General features: G+C 51.4%; 1 protein-coding gene across 1 annotated transcript in view; it reads right to left on the reverse strand.

The window, feature by feature from the left end:
• DNAH8 (dynein axonemal heavy chain 8) overlaps positions 1 to 23,869 on the reverse strand; it is a 13,985,216-nt gene that overhangs the window by 1,828,565 nt on the left and 12,132,782 nt on the right. The window contains exons 78-79 of the mRNA XM_085610239.1: positions 3,318 to 3,570; positions 3,028 to 3,218 (exon numbers count right to left, since the gene is read on the reverse strand). Coding sequence (XP_085466365.1) covers positions 3,028 to 3,218; positions 3,318 to 3,570 — 444 coding nt within the window. The remainder of the gene's footprint in view (positions 1 to 3,027; positions 3,219 to 3,317; positions 3,571 to 23,869) is intronic.

Raw genomic sequence — 23,869 nt, forward strand, 5'->3', positions numbered from 1 at the left:
CTGGTGAGGCCGAAGGGGAGCACTGTAAGCTGAAAATGCTCTTGGCCCACCGTGAACCCCAGGTAACGCTGGTGGGCCGGCAGGACGGGGATGTGGAAATAAGCGTCCTGCAAGTCCAACGCTACCATCCAGTCTCCAGGGTCTAGGGCAGCCAGAACCTGAGCTAAGGTGAGCATCTTGAACTTCTCCTTCCGGAGGAAGGCGTTGACACTCCTGAGGTCCAAGATAGGGTGTTGGCCCCCTTTGCCCTTCTTGGGAACCAGAAAGTAGTGGGAATAACAACCACGACCTACTTCTGGACCAGGAACGCGCTCGATGGCTCCCTTGGCTAAGAGGGCCGTAACTTCCTCCTGCAGAAGTTGCAAGTGATCCCCCGAAATTCGGTGGCACTGCGGTGGCATGGCTGGAGGGGTCGCCTTGAAGGGGAGGGAGTAGCCCCTTCGGACGATTTGCAGCACCCACCTGTCCGATGTGATGGTATACCAGTGGAGCAGGTGATGGCGAACTCTGCCTCCAACAGGCGTTGAATGGGCCTGAAAGCTCGGACTAGGAGGGCTTTGAGGCGGATGCTGCTGGGGTAGATGTGGACGGACCGGCACGTTTTCCCCCTGTACCGCCTCGGCGGATTCAACGTCTGCGACCGCGTGGAGGTTGGTTCAGTGGCCGGTGACTAGGCGGACGTGAGGGGGCGCGGGGCTGAGAGGCCCAAGGACTTGGCCGTAGCCCTACAGCCCTTAAAGCGCTCCAGCGCACTATCTGCTTTGTCGCCAAAAAAGGCGACTGCCATCGAAGGGCATGTCCATGAGGGTGATCTGGACATCCCCAGAAAAACTCGTGGACCGCAGTCAGGCGTGGGGACGAAGCGCCACTGTGGTCGACATTGCCCTTCCAGCGAGTCCGTTGTGTCCAGTCCACATCGGACTGCATGCCGTGCCGCATCCCGCCCCTCTGTAAGAGCCTGGGCGAGCCATGTCCGGGCCTCCTCCGGACACTGGGGCAGCACGTCCTCCACCGTATCCCACAGGGTGTGGGAGTAACGGTCCAAAAGGCATGCAGTGTTGATAGACCGCAGCCCCAAACTAAGAGAGGAGAACAGTTTCTTCCCAAACTGTTCTAACCTTTTGGATTCCCGATCCGGGGGAGCGGACGGGAAGGAGGTTTGGGAGGTAGAGGCCTGGATAACCAGGCTCTCTGGCGTGGGATGCATGGACAGAAAAGTGGGGTCGCCCGGTGCAGGGCAGTGGTGCCGGGCCACTTTCCGGTCCACAGGAGGGACTGTGGAGGGCTTGGACCAGGTGCCCTTCAGAACGTCAGTCAGTGCTTCGAGGAGCTTGCTGACGGTTGGAGCACTTCAGTGAGGAGATGAGTCCTCACGGCCACAGCAGGCAGCTCCAGCCCGAAGGCTTTGGCCGCCTTGCGCAGCACCACAGAAAATGTAGCCCCTTCCTCCGAAGCCACGGTCGGAGGAGAGATTAAGCCAGTGCAAGGGGAGGTATCAAGACCACTGGCATCCCCCAGTTCGCCTGCCCAGTCCTGAGATAACTGGCCCTGCCGGGCCACAGGGTCCTCAGACCCCTCCCATGTCGTCACCGTCATCCGATTCCTGTAATACAGGTGGAATGATCGGAGCCGGGCGGAAGATGAAATTGCCACCCATCGGCGTTGGGTGGGGCACCGGGCGGCGCCGCTCCGATGCCGGGCCCGGACTAAACCGGGGAACGGCGTTGTCCGAAGGCGGCGCCGGGGGCGGCACCGGAGTAGTCAGCGCCGGCGGAGGGGTCGTGAGGTCGACCGGTGCCGACTGGGATCCAGGCCTGGATCCCTCGGGGACCTGCAGCGTCGGGACCGGAGTCGACGACGGCACCGGGGCCGGAGACGCCGGCTCACTAGTCCTCCCAGTCGAGCCTGCGGGGCCCGAAGGCGCGCCGGTAGGCGTCGATGGCGGGGCCAAGTTCCTCATGGCCATGAGTAAGGCACTGACCTCCGCCGGAGTCGCGTCAGTCCCAGGGACCGGAGGGTATGGGGACGGACGGGACTCCTGCGGCTCCGACGGAGCCGTGCGGGTGGTGCCACCCAAACCCTCAGCCGAGTCGCGCGACCGGCGAGGGGAGCCCGAAGAGCGATGTTGCCTCTTCGACTTTTTGCTGTGCTTCGACTTACCGGATCGTAAAGACTTGGACCCCGACGAGCGGTGATGGCTGCGGCTCCGCGACCGGTCCCTCGACCTCCTCCTCGACCGGGTCCTGGAGCGGCGTGGAGCTGACTGCCGGAACTCGAGCAGCTTGCAGGACCGCTCTCGGCTAGCCTTCGAAGTCAAGGCCCGGCAGTCGAGGCACAACTCGGCATCGTGGTCGGCCCCGAGGCAATAGAGGCACCGGCGGTGGTGGTCCGTGACCGACATCAGTCGGTGACAGGAGTCGCAAGCTTTGAATCCCTATCGGCACCAGAGTCGAGGTGGTCGAAGAATGGAACCAAAAGAGTTCAAAAAAGTTTAGTCAAAAAGTGACTAAAAGGGTATATATTCCCGGATCGGCGCTTACTGGCGCGGAAAAGAGAAGAACTGACATCTAAGTACTCCGACGACGTCATCCCGGCGATCACGCCGACAACGACGGACGCGGAACCACAGACCACGCATAGCGACGCACAAGGGTATTGCTAACGAAAAATCTTTCCGGATCTAGCCTGACGCCTGGGGATATTCTAAGGTGAGGAATCTAACTAACGTGTTTCTTTCAGATATGTTATGTTGGGTATTCTTGTATAGCGCACAGCTCTGCGCTTTACATCATGATAACTGGCTCCGGTCATTTTCAAGAACATTGCTTGTTTCATGAGATAATAGAAAGAACCAACAACAGTAACATTAAGAATATGAAGCAAGTTTCCTAAAGTGATGCAGGCAACATTACTGCGCCTGCGGTTTGCTTGAACCACAAAGATCAACGACTTTCATTCTGAGCAGGTATCAACGAGCTTTTACAATACAACTGCAACTCTGAAAGTAAGGGTGTGGTTTGAAGTTACCTCTGATAAGGATCTGGAATTCAGCGTGCTTGACATAACCCTTCTGAAGGTCAACCTTGAGTGTCAGCAGCAAGGTGAAGAGGAATTTGTCATTTCCATACAGTCCTCTGACAGAGTACCGGAAAACCTCATATGTCAGATACTCAATAATATTTGATATTCTCTTCTGAGGTAGCGGACTTTTTTCTGACCTTGAGCAAACATAGAAAAAGGCAACCAAATGAGTTTAAAAAAAAATAAAAAATTAAGACTGTATAGACTTCAAATAAATCAAAGTTTATTGGTTCTACCTGGCCATTGAAAGATCAAATAATTTCAAGAATTGCGCCAACGAGGTCTGGTACATGACGTTGACCATGCTCATTTCCGTGATCAGGAAGTAGAGAATGCTCCCCCTGGTGGCGGCAGGTCGGTATTCTTCTTGTGCAGCATTAATCTTCAGCTCAGTATCTGCTGCCACATATAATTTTTCACTGACTTCTGCTGCTGTTTCTTTTGTTACTCGTAGAACACCGATTAAGGAATCATCATCGACTAAGGAACCTGTACAGAAAAAGACAGAAACGCAGACATTTAGATCGACGTGAATGTAAAGTGGTGGGGGCGCTAGGCCCGCATACTTTTTGATGGATCACACAGACACTGCAGATATAGTGGTTAACTGGCCAGGAGCACGTATTATCAGGGTCACCTGACTGGTGATGCCTGTGGTGGGTGAGTGTTTAGTGTGGGTTCACAGGCAGTAGAAACACTAGACGGTATCCAGCAGGATACTACAGTGAACAGCGCACTTTCTGCAAGACCTATTGCTTGGAAAATACACACTCTCGGTTTACCAGTCAAATGGAGTAGAATTTCCTTGCCCCCTCCCCTTCACCCGGGGCATAGTATAGTCAATAAGAGTACGTTGTGAATCTCAAATTTCCCAACTGAACTGTTCCCATGAGGAGCAGAGTCAGTACTGGTTTGCATTACATTGTATGGGCCTCTTGGACCCACAAGTTTTACTCTGATGGAACTTCCTCTAACTACCCGAAGGAGTAGGAGCCGTCAGAGGTAAGCCAACCGAGTCTCCGTCCGCTTTAAGAGTTTGTTTTTGAAAATTAAAAATCTTTGGAAAAGTCTGATGGCGGGCTGCAACGCAGTCCGTAAAGCCTTTCTTACATTAAAATGAATCATCTTGATGGCTCCTGACACTGTCTTGAGTTGTCAGCGGGGCCAGCGGGCTTATTTAAATTTGGTAGGTGTAGTAAAGGCATGCTGGCTGACGTAAAGTCCTACTCCACCTTGTCTGCCTTTACTCCATCTGCCAAACACTAAAACAGGCCCTCTGGATTGGCACAGTGGGCGAAAAATAATGAGTTGGAAAGCTACCCTGAATAATCACCAGCAGTTATGCTGTTTTTAAACCCCACCTTTTGTGTGTTCGATTGCCCGTAGTGTGCTCGTAATCCTGACACTGAGACAGCTTTCTAAGCCTACTATTGCCAATGTTTGTAAACTCCAAAAAGTAGTAAATTCACATCCATTCAAGGAGTACTTCTTTGGGTGCAGATTTAACTTGCTTCGTAAATCGATCACTATTTACATTTATGTTCCTGATCCCAAAAAACAAACAGATTAAAACCTCTTAGTGAAATCAGGACGATGAGAAAAAATCCAATACATACATTGCAGACCTTACTTAGGGCCACTAGACCAGGGGTCTCCAACCTTTTCTATAGTGAGAGCTACTCCTGATCAGTGAAAATCATCATGAGCTACTAATGGCCAAGTACATCGCACATTGTTGCTAGAGACTCCCACATCCAGCTTCACTTACTATAAGGCTAATATTTTTTTGTGTTTTATAAGCTTTATTAAGTAAATACCTGTTACATACAAGATAGGACGTGAAAGACAGTATAACTGTAATATAATAGAAATGGGTAAACCGGCTTTAAATAGAGTAGAAAGTTGTTTACATTTTATCAATAACATAGGGAGGAAGGGGGAAGGAGGAAAGAAAAAGAAAAGGAGAAAATATAATACAATTCTCTAATTTGAAGATCGTGGAAGTAAATTGTATACCTAATAAGGAAGAAGCAAAGACCTAGCATATCAGAAATGCAAGTCCAAAAACAAAGGAAACATGGGAAAAGTAAGGTAGAGGAGCAAGCAGAGACAATAGTGATTTATGGAGGTTGAAAATTCTCAGAACGATTACGTAATGCATGCATTGAAATCTTAATTAAATAAGTGGTTAATGATGACCAAAATAAATCTCTATTTACATAAGGTTTAACAGAGGAGGCAAATGTAATATCTAATCTATGATAATGACAGACATTATTCCACCAGGACTTCACTTAAAGTTTAGTTGAGCATTTCCAATTAATTGTGATTTGCTGGGAAGCTAAGGTTAACATCAATCAATCAATCAATCAGGGGTTTATAAAGCACGCTACTCACCCGTGAGGGTTTCAAGGCGCTGGGGGGTGGAGGGGGGTGCAGCTCCAGGTCAGTCGAATAGCAGGGTCTTGAGTTTCTTCCTGAAGGTGTTCAGAGTGGGGGAGCGTCTGATGTTGACTGGGAGCTCGTTCCTGATCCATCCTGCGAGGTAGAAGAAGGCTCTACCTCCCGCTCTGGTTCTGCGGATGCGTGGCGTTTCTGCTAGGGCAAGGTCAGCGGAGCGGAGGTTCCTTTTGGGTACATGGCAGGAGACTCTTTCGTTGAGGTATTTGGGTCTGATGTTGTGGAGGGTATTGTAGGTGTGGGTTAGTAGCTTGAAGGTTACCCTCTTCTTGATGAGGAGCCGGTGGAGGTCTCTTAAGTATAGGGTCAAGTGTTCGTGTCGAAGGGTTCTGAGGATGAGTCTGTCCGTGGTGTTCTGGATGGTTTGGAGCTTGTGTAGCAGGGCTTTGTTGATTCCGGCGTAGAGGGCGCTGCCATAGTCTAGTCTGCTTGTTACTAGTGCGTGGATGACGGTCTTTCTGCATTCGTGGGGGATCCACTTGGCGGTTTTTCGGAGGATGCAGAGGGAGTTGAAGCAGGTCGAGGCGATGGCGTTGATCTGGCGGGTCATGGTGAGGGAGGAGTCCAGTATGACGTCAAGGTTCCAAGCGTGGTCCGTTGGGGTGGGTGGGTTTCTGAGAGCAGGGGGCCACCAGGTACTGTCACACGCCGTGGGGGGGGGGCCAAGGACGATGACCTTGGTCTGCTCCGAGTTCAGCTTTATGCAGCTCTCATTCATCCAGGCTGCGACATCTTTCATTCCTTCTTAGAAGCTAAGTCTGGTGTCTTCGGGTTTCTTCATGAGTGAGAGGATAAGCTGGGTGCCATCGGCGTAGAATACTATGCTGAGCCCATGCTGTCTGACGATGGCGGCGAGGGGGGCCATGTAGATGTTGAAAAGCGTGGGGCTGAGCAAGGATCCTTGAGGTACTCCGCAGTTGATCTCAGTGGGTTCGGAGAGGAAGGGTGGGAGTCTGATCCTTTGGCTTCTGCCAGTGAGGTAGGAGCGGATCCAGTCGAGGACAGTTCCCCTTATGCCGGCATTGTGGAGTCTGGTGGCGAGAGTGGGGGGGGAGTAGGGGTCGAAGGCTGCGGAGAGGTCTAGTAGGATGAGGGCTGCTGTGTGGCCCCGGTCGAGTAGCCTGCGGATGTCATCGGTGGCAGCAAGGAGGGAGGTCTCGGTGCCGTGGTTGCTGTGGAACCTGGACTGGGAGGAATCGATGATAGCGTTGTCTTCGATGAAGGTGGTCAGCTGGGCGTTGATGAATCTCTCGGTAACTTTGGCTGCGAAGGCAAGGAGGGAGATGGGCTGGTAGTTTTTTCAGGTCCGTTGGGTCGGCCGAGGGTTTCTTGAGGAGGGTCTTGACTTCTGTCCAATTCCAGACGTCGGGGAAGATGCCGGATTCGAGGGAGGTGTTGATGGTCCAGCTTATCTCAGGTGCTATGGGGTAGATGTGTGGCGGACAGGGGTCCGTGGGAGCTCCTGAGTGGGTGTTCTTCATGGTCTTTGTGGTGTATTCAGCGGTGGCAGGTTTCCAGTTGGTGATAGTTGGATGGTTGTCGGTGGTGGTGGGGGTAGAGGTGTCGGGAGTCTGTTCGCTGAAGTGTGTCGTAGAGGGCCTTGATTTTCATGTGAAAGTAGGAGCTTAGTTTGTTGCGGAGGTCCTGGGATGGAGGGACGTCAGTGGCTTTGTTGGGGGGTTCAGTGAACTGCTGTATGACGTTGAAGAGTTCCTTTGCGTTGCTGGCGTTGGAGTGGATTTTGTTCTTGATGAAGGTCTTCTTGGTGGTTCTTATGTGCTGGTGGTATTCATTCATGGCGTTCCTATAGTTGTTCTGGTCTTCGGTGGTTTTCTTGTTCCGCCAGAGTTTCTCGAGGCATATACAGGAGCGTCTGTCTTCTTGGAGGTTGGTGGTGAACCAGGCTACCTTTACAGGGTGTTGATTGATGGGGCGGCGGAGAGGTGCAAGCTTTCGGCGCAGCTGGAGATCCAGCAGTGTAGTTCTTTTGCTGCAGAGTTGGCGTTGGTCGTGCCAGAGGGGGGGCCATGGAGGAGGGTGGCATTGAGGAGTTCCTCTTTGATCTTGCTCCAGTTCCTTCGGGGCAGGTGCGGTGCTGGTTTGGGTGCGGTGGTGGTTTTGAAGGTGAAGTGTACGTAGTGGTGGTAAGTCCAGAGGGGCTGCATGGTGTGGCTGAAGCGGATGTTAGTCCTTCCTGCGAAGATGGGGTCGAGTATGTGCCCGGCTTTGTGGGTGGGGTGGTGACGAGCCGCTTAAGTCCGAGGTTGTCAAGGAGGGTGGTGGAGTCGAGGTCCCTGTGGTTGTCGAGGTGGAAGTTCAGGTCTCCTATGAGTATGCAGTCCGTGGACGCAGTGGCGTGGGGTGTGATGAGGTCGGATATGGTGGTGGCGGAAGAGGCGCGAGGCCCGGGAGGTATGTAGACGAGGGTCCCGCATAGCGTGGTTCTGGGGTTGGTTTGGATCTGGAAGTGAAACATGTTCTGCGTTGGAGAGGGGGCCACTTGTACTGGAGGTGGAGAGTCGGAGGGAGATCTTGTGTGTAATGGCGAGCCCTCATCATGGGCAGTGGGGAAGGTCCTTTCTCTGGATCTTGAATCCGTCGGGGATGGCGGTGGCAATGTTGGGGGTGGAGGTGGCATTGGTCCATGTTCCTGTGAGGAAGGCGACGTCTGGCGAGATGGTGTCGAGCAGGCCCCACATCAAGTCAAATAAACCTTTTTCATTTTAAGACAATCCCAATGATTCCGATAAACTACCTGTAAAAAGAATAATATTTGATAAGGACGCATGTAGGTTAAAAATACCTGAAAGGTTCTTCCAAATATCATTCCAAAAACAAGGGACAGCGGGACAATAAAATAATAGGTGCATCAAATCAGCCATGGGAGAAAGGCGGGACCAGCAATCCTTATCATTGGTATGTGTAAAATTAGCTATCGATGAGGGTGTATAATATAATGTATATTATACACCCTCTTTAGAGAAAGAACAGTGATTGAGTAGTGGAGGCAGATCTAAAGATCTTTAAAGACCTGGCCCATAGTTTGTTCCAAAAGAACAAGTTACTTACCTTTGGTAACGATGTATCTGTAAGAAACATTAGTTTGTTAGATTCCTCACCTTAGAATATCCCCAGGCGTCAGGCTGGATCCGGAAAGATTTTTGTAGCAATACCCCTTCGCGTCGCTAGGCGTCGTCTGCGGCTCCGTGTCCGTCGTTGGCGTCGTGCACCGGAATGACGTCATCGGAGTACTTAGACGCTGCCCTCGCACGCTGACGTCAGTTCTTGTACATAGCTTTCCACACCAGGGACGCTGAGCCATGCAAGAGACCGACACTGGTGCCAAAAAATCTAGGGCCCTGAAAGGGAGAACCTTAACCATAGATGTCGGTTCGCAGAACGGGGAGGCTGGGTGGGTCGGTGAGGAATCTAACTAACTAATGTTTCTTACAGATACATCGTAACCGAAGGTAAGTAACTTGTTCATCTGAAAGAAACACGTTAGTCAGATTCCTCACCTTAGAATAGATACCCCAGCAATACCAACCCCGGTGGTGTGTCTGCGAACCAAGATCACACCAGAAAGTCCTGGAGAACAGAACGGCCAAAGTGGCCATCTCTCCGGACTTGGCTGTCCAGGCAGTAGTGCTTGGCGAACATGTGCAGCGAAGCCCACATTGCCGCCAGACAGATGTCCTGCAAGGTAACTCCCCGTCCCAGGGCGGTAGTAGCCGCTGTGGCCTGGGTGGAATGGGCTCTCAGCCCAACAGGAGGGACCTTTTTCGCCAAGGAATAGCAGATTTTAATACACAACACGACCCACCGAGAAATGGTCCGCTTGTGTACAGCTTTACCCTTCTTAGCCCCTACGTAGCCAACAAAAAGTTGGTCGTCCACCCGGAACTGTTTTGTGCGGTCCAAATAAAAGGACAGCGCACGTTATGGGTCCAGACGGTGGAGCCTCTCTTCATCTTTTGAAGGATGCAGAGGCGGAAAGAAGGTGGGCAGCGTCACAGATTGCCCGATGTGAAAGGGAGTCACGACTTTAGGCAGAAAAGAAGGACGTGTCCGGAGGACAACCTTATCCGGATGAACCGAAAGGAAGGGAGGCTTAGCTGACGGAGCCTGGAGCTCACTCACCCGCCTAGCGGAGGTGATGGCCACCAGGAAAGCAGTTTTCAGAGTCAGAAGACGAATGGGACAGTTGTGAAGGGGCTCAAAGGGAGCGCACATCAGAAAAGTGAGAACAAGGTTCAAGTCCCACTGAGGCATTACGAAAGGGACAGGAGGGTACATATGAGTAATGCCCTTGAGAAAACGTGAAACAACAGGGGACTTGAAAAGAGAAGTCTGATCAGGAAGCCGTAAGAAAGCAGAGATTGAAGCAAGATAACCTTTCAAGGTGCCCAGAGCAGAGCCCTGCTGGGCCAAAGAAAGAAGAAAGAGGAGAACCTCAGAAAGAGGGTCGGAAAGGGGATCCACAGCCTTTGCTGTGCACCATGCCACAAATTTGTTCCACCGGCAGGCGTATACCGACTTTGTGGAGGGACGCCTGGCTGCCAGAATGACATCACAGACTTCAGGAGGCAAGTCAAATGGCATCAACTGCCGCCGCTCAATCTCCACGCATGGAGGTGGAGGCTGGACAGGTTTGGGAGGAGGACCGACCCCTGCGGCTGCGACAGAAGGTCCTCCTGAAGAGGCAGTATCGGGGGATCGATGGACATACTGAGTAGCTCGGGATATAAGTACCTTCGTGCCCAATCCGGAGCCACCAAGATGACTTGGGCCCGGTCGCGCCTGATCTTCTTCAGCACTCTGGGCAGAAGTGGTATAGGGGGAAAGGCGTACAACAGACCGCAACTCCACTCGCGACGAAAAGCGTCTCCGAGTGAGTGCCGCCTTGGAAATTCCAACGCGCAGAACTGCTGACATTGCGCGTTCTCTTCGGTGGCGAATAGATCTAACCAAGGATCTCCCCACGGCAGAAAGAGACCTTGCGCCATATCCGAGTTCAGACGCCATTCGTGATCCATCATGCACCAGCGGCTGAGTTCGTCTGCTCTGGCGTTCAGAGAGCCCGCCAGATGTTGAACTACCAGAGTGATGCCCTGATGTTCCAGCCATGTCCAGAGGTGCAGAGCCTCCTGACAAAGGGTCCACGACCCCACCCCGCCCTGCTTGTTGCAATACCACATGGTAGTGGTGTTGTCCGTGAACACCTGCATGACACTTCCCCGAACAGAGGGAAGGAAGGCTTTCAGTGCAAGTCGGATCGCCCTCAGCTCCAAGAGGTTGATATGGAGCCGAGTCTCCGTCGGAGACCAGAGTCTTCTGATCTCCGCCTCTCCCACATGGCCCCCCCATCCCAGGAGGGATGCATCCGTCACTACTACATGCCCCGGTTGGGGTAGGGAGAGGGATCTGCCGCTGACCCAATCGCGATTCGTGAGCCACCACTGAAACTGTCTCGCAGTGCCCTCCGAGATCAAGAAATGGTCGGGCAGGTTGCCTCGATGCTGGGCCCACTGAAACTTCAGGTCCCACTGCAGAGCCCGCATCCGCCACCTGGCGTGAGGTACCAACAGGATGCAGGAGGCCATCAGCCCCAGAAGCCGCAGCACCAACCTGACCGAAACCCAAGACAAAGGCCGGAAGATGGAAATCAGGGCCTGAATATCCCGGACCCGCTATTCCGGCGGATAGACCCGGAACTGCGCCGAATCGAGAACCGCCCCTATGAAGAGGAGCTTCTGGGAGGGACTCAGGTGCGACTTCGGCAGATTGATGGAGAACCCCAGCGAGTGCAAGAGGTCTGCCGTAGTCTGGAGGTGGGAGACGACTTGCTGGGGCGAGCCCGCCTTCAACAGCCAGTCGTCGAGATAGGGGAAGACTGGAACCCCCGATCTGCGCAGATGAGCTGCGACCACCGCCATCACTTTTGTGAACACCCGAGGGGCACTGGTGAGGCCGAAGGGGAGCGCAGTGAACTGAAAGTGCTCTTGACCCACCATGAACCGCAGGTAACGCCGGTGGGCCGGCAGGATGGGGATGTGGAAATAAGCGTCCTGCAAGTCCAACGCTACCATCCAGTCTCCAGGGTCTAGGGCAGCCAGAACCTGAGCTAAGGTGAGCATCTTGAACTTCTCCTTCCGGAGGAAGGCGTTGATACTCCTGAGGTCCAAGATCGGGCGTAGGCCCCCTTTACCCTTCTTGGGAACCAGAAAGTAGTGGGAATAACAACCACGACCTACTTCTGGACCAGGAACGCGCTCAACGGCCTCTTTGGCCAAGAGGGCCGAAACTTCCTCCCGTAGAAGATGCAAATGATTCCCCGACATACGGTGGTTCTGCGGTGGCATGGCTGGAGGGGTCGTCTCGAAGGGGAGGGAGTAGCCCCTTCGGACGATTTGCAGCACCCACCATTCTGACGTTGAATGGGCCTGAAAGCTCAGGCTAGGAGGGCTTTGAGGCGGATGCTGCCGGGGTGGATGTGGACTGACCGGCACGTTGTCCTCCAGTACCGCCTCGGCGGAATCCACGTCCGCGACCGCGTGCAGGTTGGTTCTGCAGCCGGTGGCTGGGCGGACGTGAGGAGGCGCCCCTTCCTTGGCCACGAAAAGGGCGAAAGGTGGAAGTTTGCGGCCGCGGGGCCGAAAGACCCAAGGACTTGGCCGTGGCCCGGGAGTCCTTGAACCGAGCCAGCGCACTGTCCGCCTTCTCACCAAAAAGGCGAGTGCCATCAAAAGGCATGTCCATGAGGGAACTCTGGACATCCCCGGAAAATGACGTGGACCTCAGCCAGGCGTGACGCCAAAGCGCCACCGTGGTGGAAATCGCCCGACACAGCGAGTCCGTGGTGTCAAGTCCACACCGTATGGCGTGCCGTGCTGCATCTCGCCCGTCAGCAAGTGCCTGAGTGAGTCGTGTCCACGCCTCCACCGGGCACATGGGCAGCACGTCCTCCACCGTATCCCACAGAGAGTGGGAATAACGGTCCAAAAGGCAAGCGGTATTTAAAGAACGCAGTCCCAAACTCTGGGACGAGAACAGTTTCTTGCCAAACTGTTCCAACCTCTTGGATTCCAGATCCGGAGGAGTGGACGGGAAGGAGGATTGGGAGGTTGAGGCCTGGATAACCAGACTCTCGGGGGTGGGGTGTTGGGAGAGGAAAACTGGGGTCGCCCGGAGCAGGGCGGTGGCGCCGGGCAACGTTCCGGTCACAGGAGGGACTGCCTTGCGCAGCACCACTGAAAAGGCTGCACCCTCCTCCGAGGCCACAGTCGGAGGAGAGATGAAACCAGCGTCTGGGGAGGTATCCAGACCGCTGGCGTCCCCCAATTCCTCTGCCCAGTCCTGAGAAAGTTGGGCCTGTGCGGCCAGAGGGTCCTCAGACCCCTCCCAGTCGCCCTCATCATACGATTCCTGATAAACAGGAGGAATGATCGGAGCCGGACGGTAGATGAAGCGGTCACCCATGGGCGCCGGTGACGGCGTCGGACGGCGCCGCACCGGCGCCGGGTCCGGAACAGGGCTAAACTGGGGAACGACGTCGTCCGGGGATGGCGCCGGAGGTGGAACCGGTGTCGGCGCCGGCGGAGGAGGCGTCGTGAGGTCGACCGGCGCAGGCAGAGATCCAGGCCTGGATCACTCGGGGACCTGCGGCGTCGGGGCCGGAGCCGTCGACGGCGCCGGAGCCGCCGGCACGCAAGGTCGCCCAGTCGACCCTGCAGGCCCGAAGGCGCGACAACAGGCGTCGATGGCGGAGCCAGGCTCCTCATGGCCGTGAGGAAGGCACTGACCTCCGCCGGAGTCGCGTCAGTCCCAGGGACCGGTGGGTATGGGGACAGACGCGGCTCCTGCGGCTCCGACGGAGCCGTGGGGGTGGGACCACCCTGACCCTCAGCCGAGTCGTGCGACCGGCGTGGGGAGTCCGAAGAGCGGTGTCGCCTCTTGGACTTCTTGGATCGCTTCGACTTACCCGAAGACTTCGAGCCAGACGAGCGATGAAGGTGACTGCGGCTCCGCGATCGGTCCTTGGACCTCCTCCTGGACCGGGACCAAGAGCGGCGCGGAGCCGAGTGCCGAAGCTCGAGGAGCTTACGGGACCGCTCCCGCCTAGCTTCCGATGTCAAGGCCTGACAATCGAGGATCGACTCCGCGTCATGGTCGGCCCCCAGGCAGTAAAGGTGTGAGAAGTTGGCCTGATATATGATGTCACTAATTCTAGTGTACACCTTGTATCAGTCCAAACAACCCTTATGGTGATTGGTTGTAAAGTCAACCTTATAGACCAGCTATCCTAGTGGTAGCATGGACAAGAGCAGTCTTAGGCTAAACTCTGAATGGCATGTGAAGCCAGCTGTTATACCATATATAATCCCTTGAATACCAAATGAAAGGACACCACAACAGATATATATAAAAATAGAATGTATTTATTCTAGTCAAACCCTCAGCACTCTTTATGAGATTTGAGGTAAGTACAACACAGTCTTATTTAAGCATACATTAAGTCACACAGGTAAGTTATACAGTTAGGCCCTAGCGGCCACGCAAACCATATACTAAGTAAGTGGTATAAGGACCACTGTCACGAACACAGGATAGGCCTAGGCCTAGGGAATCGCTGGGGCTACACTACACTGCCAAAGGTTAGGAAGTGGGAGGCCCCCGGGATTCAGGTGCAGAGTGGAAACCCTCACACGGAATGCGTAAAAGTCGATAGAATTACTAGCAGTTAGAAATTAACAGTAATAGGACACTTCTGGTATAGCTAGAAAGTCGAGACTCGGAAACTAGACCCTAGGATAGTCAATACCCTTGTGAGCACCGAAGTACTCAAGTTACCTAGCCCACTGGCTGCGGGTGCATAGGTGTAAACTTGCATCGGATTTAGTCGTTGACTTCTATGGATGCCTGAAGGAAAGTTGCTGACAGGCAGTCAGTGAAGAGTGTCCGGTGGATCCCAAGGAGGGGATCAAGAAGGAAGGAACCTGCAAGCAGAAGGGACAGAGTCTAGGTCACCAGCCAGGAGCCGGGAAGGAACCAGGAAGGAACCAGGCGATGTCGTGAGGATGCAGGTGAAGAGGTGAAGCTTGTCGCAGCAGCCACGGGTACCAGGAGACGTCGAGGACGACCAGGACCAGGAGGTGAGCTGTCCCATGAAGGCTCTTGCTGTCGGCCTCGTCGAAGTCGAGTCAGGACCCAACAAGCCTTGGCAAGCGGAACCCACGCAGGATGGAGGACTTGCTTCTGGTGCAGACCAGGAAGGTCTTGGGTGCTTCTCTTTCACAGAGGAGCGGGTGCCAGTCTGGAGGAGCCGGACCAGCAAGATGAAAGTAAAGGTTCGTCATCGCAGAGGCTACTAGCCAACGGGCCAGCAACCGGACAACACGTCGAGCAACACAAGTGCAGAAGGGCCCCACGCAGAACACGTGAAGTGTGGGGAGCTGGTCTTCTTTGCAGATGGTGCTCGGGAGTGGGGCTTCTCAATTCCCCAAGCACAGCCTCGAGGGAGCCTCGGAAGTCGCGCTAGTCAGTTACTAGCCACTTTTCCCAAGTCGCCGGTGTGAGAAGTTGGCCTGATGTATGATGCCACTAGTTCTAGTGTACACCTTATATCAGTCCAAACAACCCTTATGGTGATTGGTTGTAAAGTCAACCTTATAGACCAGCTATCCTAGTGGTAGCATGGACAAGAGCAGTCTAAACTCTGAATGGCATGTGAAGCCAGCTGCGATACCACATATAATCCCTTGAATACCAAATGAAAGGACACCACAACAGATATATATATAAAATAAAGTGTATTTATTCTAGTCAAACCCTCAGCACTCTTTATGAGATTAGAGGTAAGTACAACACAGTCTTATTTAAGTCACACAGGTAAGTAATACAGTTAGGCCCTAGGGGCCACGCAAACCATATACTAAAGAAGTGGTATAAGGACCACTGTCACGGAAATAGGATAGGCCTAGGCCTAGGGAATCGCTGGGGCTACACTACACTAGCAACAGTTAGGAAGTGGGAGGCCCACGGGATTCAGGTGCAGAGTGGAAACACTCACGCGTAATGCGTGAAAGTCGGTAGAATTACTAGCAGTTAGAAATTAACAGTTTAAGGACACTTCTGAAGCAGCTAGAGAGTCGAGACTCGGAAACTAGACCCTAGGTTAGTCACTACCCTTGTGAGCACCGAAGTACCCAAGTTACCTAGCCCACAGGCTGCGGGTGCATAGGTGTGAACTTGCGTCGGGTTTCGTCGTGGACTTCTATGGATGCCTGAAGGAAAGATGCTGACAGGCAGTCAGTGAAGAGTGTCCGGTGGATCCCAAGGCTGGGATCAAGAAGAGAGGAGACCTGCAAGCAGAAGGGACAGAGTCAAGGTCACTAACCAGTGACCACGTGGAACCAGGAAGGAACCAGGCGATGTCGTGAAGATTGCAGGTGAAGGTGAAGCTTGTCGCTGCAGCCACGGGGACCAGGAAACGTCGAGGACGACCAGGACCAGGAGTCGAGCTGTCCCACGAAGGCTCTTGCTGTCGGCCGTGTCGAAGTTGAACTAGGACTCACCAAGCCTTGGCAAGCGGAACCCACGAAGAACGGAGGACTTGCTTCTGGTGCAGACCAGGAAGGTCTGGGGTGCTTCTCTTTTGCAAGGAAGCGGGAGCCAGTCTGGAGGAGCCAAACCAGCAGTGAAGATTTCTGGATGCGTCGTCACAAAGGCTACTAGCCAACGGGCAAGCAACCGGACAGACGCGGCAAGCAGGAAAATGCAGAAGGGCCCCACGCAGGACTCGTGGAGTGTGGGGGGGCTGATCTTCGGTGCAGATGGTGCTTGGGGTTGGGGCTTCTCAATCCCCGGTGCACAACTTCGAGGGTACCTCAGAAGCTGCGCTGGAAGATACTCGCCACTTTTCCCAGGTAGCCGGTCCCACGTCTCTCGTCGCCTCCACGGATCTCAGTTCGGCTGTGGATGTGGATCAGGGTCAGAGAAGTCTGGAAGTCAAGGCTCTGGTCGGGCTCTGCAGTCGGTCCCTTGTAGAACTTCAGCAAAGCAAAGGGTAGTCTCTTGATGGTGCCTGTTTGCACAGGGTAGCCACTCCTTGGCCACAAGGGAGATTCTTCAGTCTTCTTCTTTCGTCGAATGTCGAAGGTCCAGAGTTTCTGTTCAAGTTGCAGGTTCAGGATAATCTCATCTCCTGGGGCCCAGCTACCACTCTTATACTAATCTGGGGGGCTGGGTTGCCTGCTAGGTCTCGCCTTATGGGTGGTACCTGGGAGGGGGGTGGTTACACCCCCTTCCCTTTGTCCAGTTTCGCGCCAGGACTGGGGCTGGAGTGCCCCAGCACCGGTTTGAACTGGACTATGCACGGGACACCTTGTGTGCCCCAGGCATGTCTCATTCTTTTCATCCCTCCCTGCCCCAATACACTAAGGCCTGTCTGGGGTGGTGCTCGCACCTCCCAAGGCAGGAAACCTATTGTCCAAGCCTCCCTTGCCGGGATCACTCCAGCAGCAGGAGGTCAGACTCGTGTCTGTGGCAGCAGCATCCATTTTGTGATGCTGGGGCTCTGGTTAACTTTAACTGGGTAAGTAGGTTACAACATGTCTTCTCCCTCTAGAAGGGAAGGATAATATCCTCATCCCCAGAAATGGGATGGGGGTATTATTCCAAAGTGTTAGGGCCCGATTCACAGAACAAACTTAAGACTAAATCCTAAACTTAGTACCATTCTGGTATTCACAGAATGCACCTAGTACTTCTGCTATTCACAGAATGAACTTACTACTTTTGCTATTCACAGAATGAACTTAGTACTTTTGCTATTCACAGAATGGATTTACGACTACTAAACTTACGTCCGCACTCGGGCCGGAAATTCCGGCCCGGAGGCGGGGCTTCCGGCCCGGAGGAGGGGCTTCCGGCCCGGAGGCGGAGCTTCCGGCCCGGAGGCGGAGCTTCCGGGCCGGAGGTGGGGATTCCGCCCGATTTAGCTATGGCCGAAATCTCCGCCTCTGGGCCGGAAGCTCCGCCTCCGGCCCGGAAGCTCCGCCTCCGGCCCGGAAGCTCCGCCTCCGGCCCGGAAGCTCCGCCTCCAGCCCGGAAGCCCCGCCTCCGGCCCGGAAGCCCCGCCTCCGGCCCGGAAGCCCCGCCTCCGGGCCGGAATTTCCGGCCCGAGTGCGGACGTAAGTTTAGGAGTCGTAAATCCATTCTGTGAATAGCAAAAGTACTAAGTTCATTCTGTGAATAGCAAAAGTAGTAAGTTCATTCTGTGAATACCAGAAGTACTAGGTGCATTCTGTGAATACCAGAATGGTACTAAGTTTAGGATTTAGTCTTAAGTTTGTTCTGTGAATCGGGCCCACTGCCTCCAGGATTGTTAAGGCCTGCAATAGGAGTGGCTGATAGGTACACATGTGTCTATATGTAAGTTAGGTATAGGAATACTACACCTAAGCAAGGAGTGATTACACTACCTTGCCCCAGCTGAGTGATCAGCCAGTTGTGTCATAATGGATGGCCAGACCAGGGGTGGCATAATACATGCTGCAGCCCCTGGGAGGCCTATGGTACACCTATGCCCTGGGTACCTAAGGTACACTGTACAGGGGCCAATAAGGTGATCCTATCCAAATGGGTTATGCACCTAAAGTACATAGTATTAATTTAGAGAGAGAACAGCAGGGCTGTGGGTCTGATTAGCAGGCCCACAGCCACATCTAAGTCGAAAACCAGTAAAGCAAAAGCAAAAAGAGGGGGTGAACATAGAAAGCAGACCCTACTCTCCTACAGCCGGTCCCACGTCCCTCGTCGCCTCCACGGGTCTCACCTTCGCTGGAGATGTGGATCTGGTTCAGAGGTGTCTGGAAGTCTCGGCGCTGGTCAGTCTCTGCAGTCGTCCCTCGTAGGATTCAGTCGCAAAGCAAGCAGCGGTCGCTGGATGGTGCCTGGTTGCCCCGGGTGGTCACTCCTTGGCCACAAGGGAGATTTCTTCAGTCTTCTTCCTGAGGTCGAATGTCGAAGGTCCAGAGTTTCTGTTCAAGTTGCAGATTCAGGTTAATCTAATTTAGCAGGGCTCAGCTAGCTACTGAGATACTGGGCTAGTGGGCTGGGCTACCTGCAAGGTCCCTCCTATGGGTGGGACCAGGAAGGGGAGTGGCTACACCCCCTTTCCTTTGTCCAGTTTTGCGCCAGAGCTGGGTCTGGAGTGCCCCAGCGCCGGTTTGAACTGGACTATGCATGGAGCACCTTGTGTGCCCCAGGCATGTCTCATTCCTTTCAGCCCTCCCTGCCCCAATACACTAATGTCTGTCTGGGGAGGTGCTAACACCTCCCCAAGCAGGAAACCTATTGTCCAGGCCTCCCTGGCTGGGAGGGCTCCCAGCTGCAGGAGGTCAGACTTGTGTCTGTGGCAGCAGCATCCATTTTGTGATGCTGAGGCTTTGGTCAAAATTAAACAGCAAAGTAGGATTTTAACATGTCTCTCCCTCTAGAAGGGAGGAATAATATCCTCATCACCAGAAATGGGATGGGGGTATTATTCCAAAGTGTTAGATACCTTACACAACATGTTTTGATAAAGCCAAACCATAGTTACCATAACCGTTTAAGATTATAAGGCACTTTAAGAGAATATGGTAGGCGATATCATAGAACAGCTATAAGGACATGGTTCCGAAAGCTGCAGACAGGCTCAGCTCATGCTAGAGCACCATCTCACATGTTACCAAGCACTCTGCCTCCAGGATTGTTAAGGCCTGCCATAGGAGTGGCTCATAGGTACACATGTGTCTATTTTAAGGGTAGATATAGGTATACTATATCTAAGCAAGGGGTGATTACACAACCTTGCCCCAGCTGAGGTATCAGCCAGTTGTGTCTGATTGGAAGGCTAGGCCAGGGGTGGCATAATACATGCTGCAGCCCCTGGGAGGCCTAGGGTACACCTATGCCCTGGGTACCTAGGGTACACTGTACAGGGTCCAATAAGGTGATCCTTACCAATTGGGTATGTACCTAGGGTACATGGAGTCCATTTTTAAGAGAGAGCAGACAGCCTGAGACCCTGAATGGCAGGATCTCAGGCCAACTAAGTCGAAAAACCAGCTATACACTAGGCAAAAAGTTGGGGGTAACCATAGTCAGATATCCACCTTCCTACACAAGGCACCGGCGATGGTGATCCGTTACCGACATCAGTCGATGACAGGTGTCACAGGCTTTAAAACCAGGCATCCTACCGGCACCAGAGTCGAGTCGACAAACCAAAAAGAGTAAAAAAGTTAGTCAAAAAGTGACTAAGAGGTAAGCTCTTCCCGGATCGGCGCTTACTGGCGCGGAAAAAGAAGAACTGACGTCAGCGCGCGAGGGCGGCGTCTAAGTACTCCAACGACGTCATTCCGGTGCACGACGCCAACGACGGACACGGAGCCGCAGACGACGCCTAGCCACGCGAAGGGGTATTGCTACAAAAATCTTTCCGGATCCAGCCTGACGCCTGAGGATATTCTAAGGTGAGGAATCTAACTAGCGTGTTTCTTTCAGATATATATGCTCTAATCACAGTCCAGATCCATCCCCCAAGCTGTTTCTATCTTAGATTTAGCTTGAACCCCATCAGTAGTAAGAAGATGTTTATAAATCAAGGAAGCCTTAGGAAATACAGTTAAGATTCCGAGTAGTGGGTCCACTATGGGAGTAGGGTCAGTAGGGGGGAGAGAATAAAACACGTCCAGGATTATTTCCATGAGGGACGAAAATGTGTGCCAGAATGAGTGCGGGCATTTAAGGGTTTCCTGAAATTGAGGAAAGGAACATGGAGATAGACCATCAAACACATCCCGAACCCAGACAATACCCTTAATTCTCCAAGACTTCCAAAAAAGATGCTTATTATTAATGGTAATAAAACAATTGTACCATAGGGGAGACTGAAGGAAAGCATCCCTAGAATTAATTTCCAATTATTAACAATGTTTTAATAATGAACAAGTATGTTTAAACAGCGGGAGAGAGGTAAAATTGGCCTTTGTTGAGAAGGCGAGGACTTCCTTAACAGAAAAGGGTGTGAGTAAGGAATGTTCAATTGCAACCCACAAAGGTGTAAAAGGGGAGACATCAGTAAGAAGCCATTTATAAGCTAGTTGAAGACAAAAAGCCTTATGGTATAATCGGAAATTGGGAAAATTCACTCTTCCCACAGATTTAGGCTTACGAAGATTTTTTTTTGTTCCATAGAAATCTAGAGAGAAGGGAATCACATTTTTTAAAGTAAATGTTTGGGATGTGAATGGGAATCATAGAAAGAATATATAATAAAATAGGAGTATTCATCGTTTTAATAGAATCAAGACGTCCCCACCAAGAGGGAAAGAGAAGGTTCCAGGAGGAGATAAGTTAAGAAATACGATTTGTCACTTCCTTCAAATTTAATTTAACTGTGTCTAATCTGGAAATATTAAACCAAATGCCTAAGTATTTGATTTTAGAACTGTTCCAACAAAACCTGGTGGCATCAAAATGTTTTTTTTTAAACAGAATTTGGTAATGGGTAGAATTTCTGTTTTGTCAGAATTAATTTTATACCCTGAAACAAGGGAAAAGTCTGACATTTCTTGCATAGGAGGAGGGATAGAAGTTTCAGGATGAGATATAAAGAGTAAGATGTCATCCGAATAAACAGATAATTTCAAATGTTGATCACCAAAAACAAAACGAGAAATAGATGTATTTTGATGAATATGAGATAAAAAGGTTCATGTGATAAAATAAAAAGAAGGGGTGAGAGAGGGCAACCCTGGCGTACACCTTGCTGTAGATTAAAAAGTTGAGAGACAAGACCATTAACTACAACAGCAGCTTTAGGAGCTGAGTATAACAAAAAAAATCAGAGAAATGAATTTAGGACCAAAACCATGCCATTGAAGAGCTTTAAATAAAAAGGACCAATTCACTCTACCAAAAGCTTTTTCTGCATCAAGGGAAACTGCAGCTAGAGGATATGGAAGAGTTGAAGCCTTATTCAAAACATTAAATAATAAACGAGAGTTGTCAGATGTTAATCTACTTTAATGAAACCACATTGCTCTAATCCAATTAGTTTTGGTAGAAGAGGTTCAAGGCGTAATGCGAGCATTTGGGCGAAAATGTTGTAGTCCACATTCACTAGTGAAACAGGACGGTAGTTTTTACATTGTTTGGGATCACAACCATCTTTATGGATTGAACAGATTGTAGCTTCTAAAAAAGTGCCCTGAGCCTTACCAAAAAAAGCTGTAAAAGTTTTGGAAGAAGAAGATTCGAAAAATGTAATTCAAATTCTACAGAGAAGCTATCCGGGCCTGGAGTTTTATTTTTCTTGAGAAGACCTAAAGATTGAGAAATTTCCAAGATAGGCAGATCAGATTCCAGAGGAGCAAAATCCAGATTAGCCAGAGATGGAGGTGGGACGTGATTAAGGTATGTGTCAATAGAAGAGGGATGTGAAGAGGACTCAGGGGTATATATATTTTTATAAAATTCCATTAATTTATTTAAGATGTCTTGGTCTTTAAAGAGAAGTTTACCGTCTGATGAATGAATAGAATCTATCAAAACACGTTCTTTTCGAAACTTAAGGTAATTAGCCAGGAGCTTGCCAGATTTATTCCATCCACCATAATACCTAGCATTCGTTCGAAGAAAAACAGAGGAAGCATAATCAGTTGATGATTTATTAAAGTCAAGTTTATCCCGAATTAGCTCCTGTGAGGCAGATTCAGATGAGGATGTATAAAATTGGTGTTCTAAACGTTTGATATTGGCTAGCAAAACTTTTTGCTGATTAAGTAATTGTTTATTTTTCCTGGAAACAAAGCCTATAATGAAACAATGTGCTGTAAATTGAAAAGAGTCCCACAGTAGTGAAGGAGAGGTATCCGGAGACGTATTTAAAGTAAAGAATTCCTCCGTAAGTGGATCTTGCAAAAGAGAATTATTAAACCTCCATATAGAAGATCTGGGTTGTGAGCGGAGCAATTCAAAGTCAGCAACAACTGGGGCATGGTCAGCTATGACAATGGGTTCGATTGAGGAGGAAATAAGATTCTGTGTTAAAGCAGGACAAAGAAAAATATAGTCTAAACGGGTCCGAGTGCCATGTGGGGGAGAGAAAAGGGAGTATTTTGTGTTTTCAGGATTGCAGAGCTCAGGCATCCACAAGGAGTGTCTGAGATATTGTACTTTGAAATTGTGTGTGGGTTTTATGAGGGATGAAACGGACTTGGGATTGTCGATCGATAAAAGGGTCAATTACTTGGTTACAATCACCTCCTAAAGAACAAGTTACTTACCTTCGGTAACGCTTTTTCTGGTGGATACAGTATCTGCCTGTGGATTCCTCACCTTCTGAATACTCCCTGCGCCAGCATTCCACGGAAATTATATTCCTAGCTCCCCACGTCGATGAGGATAATTCCACGGAAATTATATTCCTAGCTCCCCACGTCGATGAGGATGTCATAATAGCATGGCTCCGCTCGCGACTCCGTATGACGTAATCGGAGCCATAAGTAGACCTCGTCGGCATGCTGACATCAGTTCCACCCATATTTTGTCCGTGCCTTCGAGGCAAACGGGCGTACCAACACATTTTCACACGTATACACAGTATACAAAATGCACAAGTTACTTACCTTCGGTAACGATATATCTGTAAGAGACATTAGTTAGTGATAGATCCCTTCCCTGCGAATATCCCCAGGCGTCAGACTGGATCCGAAAAGTTTCCATCAGCAGTACTCCTGCACGGCGGTAGGTGTCGTCGTGCGGCTCCGTGTATGTCGCTGGCATCGTAGTTGCTGGAGCTACTTAGACGTGCCCACGCGAACTGACGTCAGTTCTGTACACGACTTTCCGCGCCAGGAACGCAGAGCCATGCAAGATACTAACCACTGGTGCATTGAAACTAGGGCCCAGAAAGGGATGACCTAAACCCTAGAAATCAGTTTGCAGAATGGGGAGGATGGGTGGGGATGTAAGGAATCTATCACTAACTAATGTCTCTTACAGATATATCGTTACCGAAGGTAAGTAACTTGTGCATCTGAAAGAGACACGTTAGTGATAGATTCCTTGCCTTAGAATGGATAGTAGTACCAACCCCGGTGGTGGGTATGCGAACCAAGATCACACTAGAAAGTCACAGAGAACAGAAATGCCAAAGAAGCCGTCTCTCCGGACTTAGCTGTCCAGGCAATAATGCTTAGTAAAAGTGTGCAGCGAGGCACATGTAGTTGCCTGACAGATGTCTTGCAGGGGGACACCACGTCCCAGTGCAGTAGTA

Source organism: Triturus cristatus, chromosome 6 (assembly GCF_964204655.1).
Source record: "Triturus cristatus chromosome 6, aTriCri1.1, whole genome shotgun sequence".
In the NCBI taxonomy this organism is placed as follows: Eukaryota; Metazoa; Chordata; class Amphibia; order Caudata; family Salamandridae; genus Triturus; species Triturus cristatus.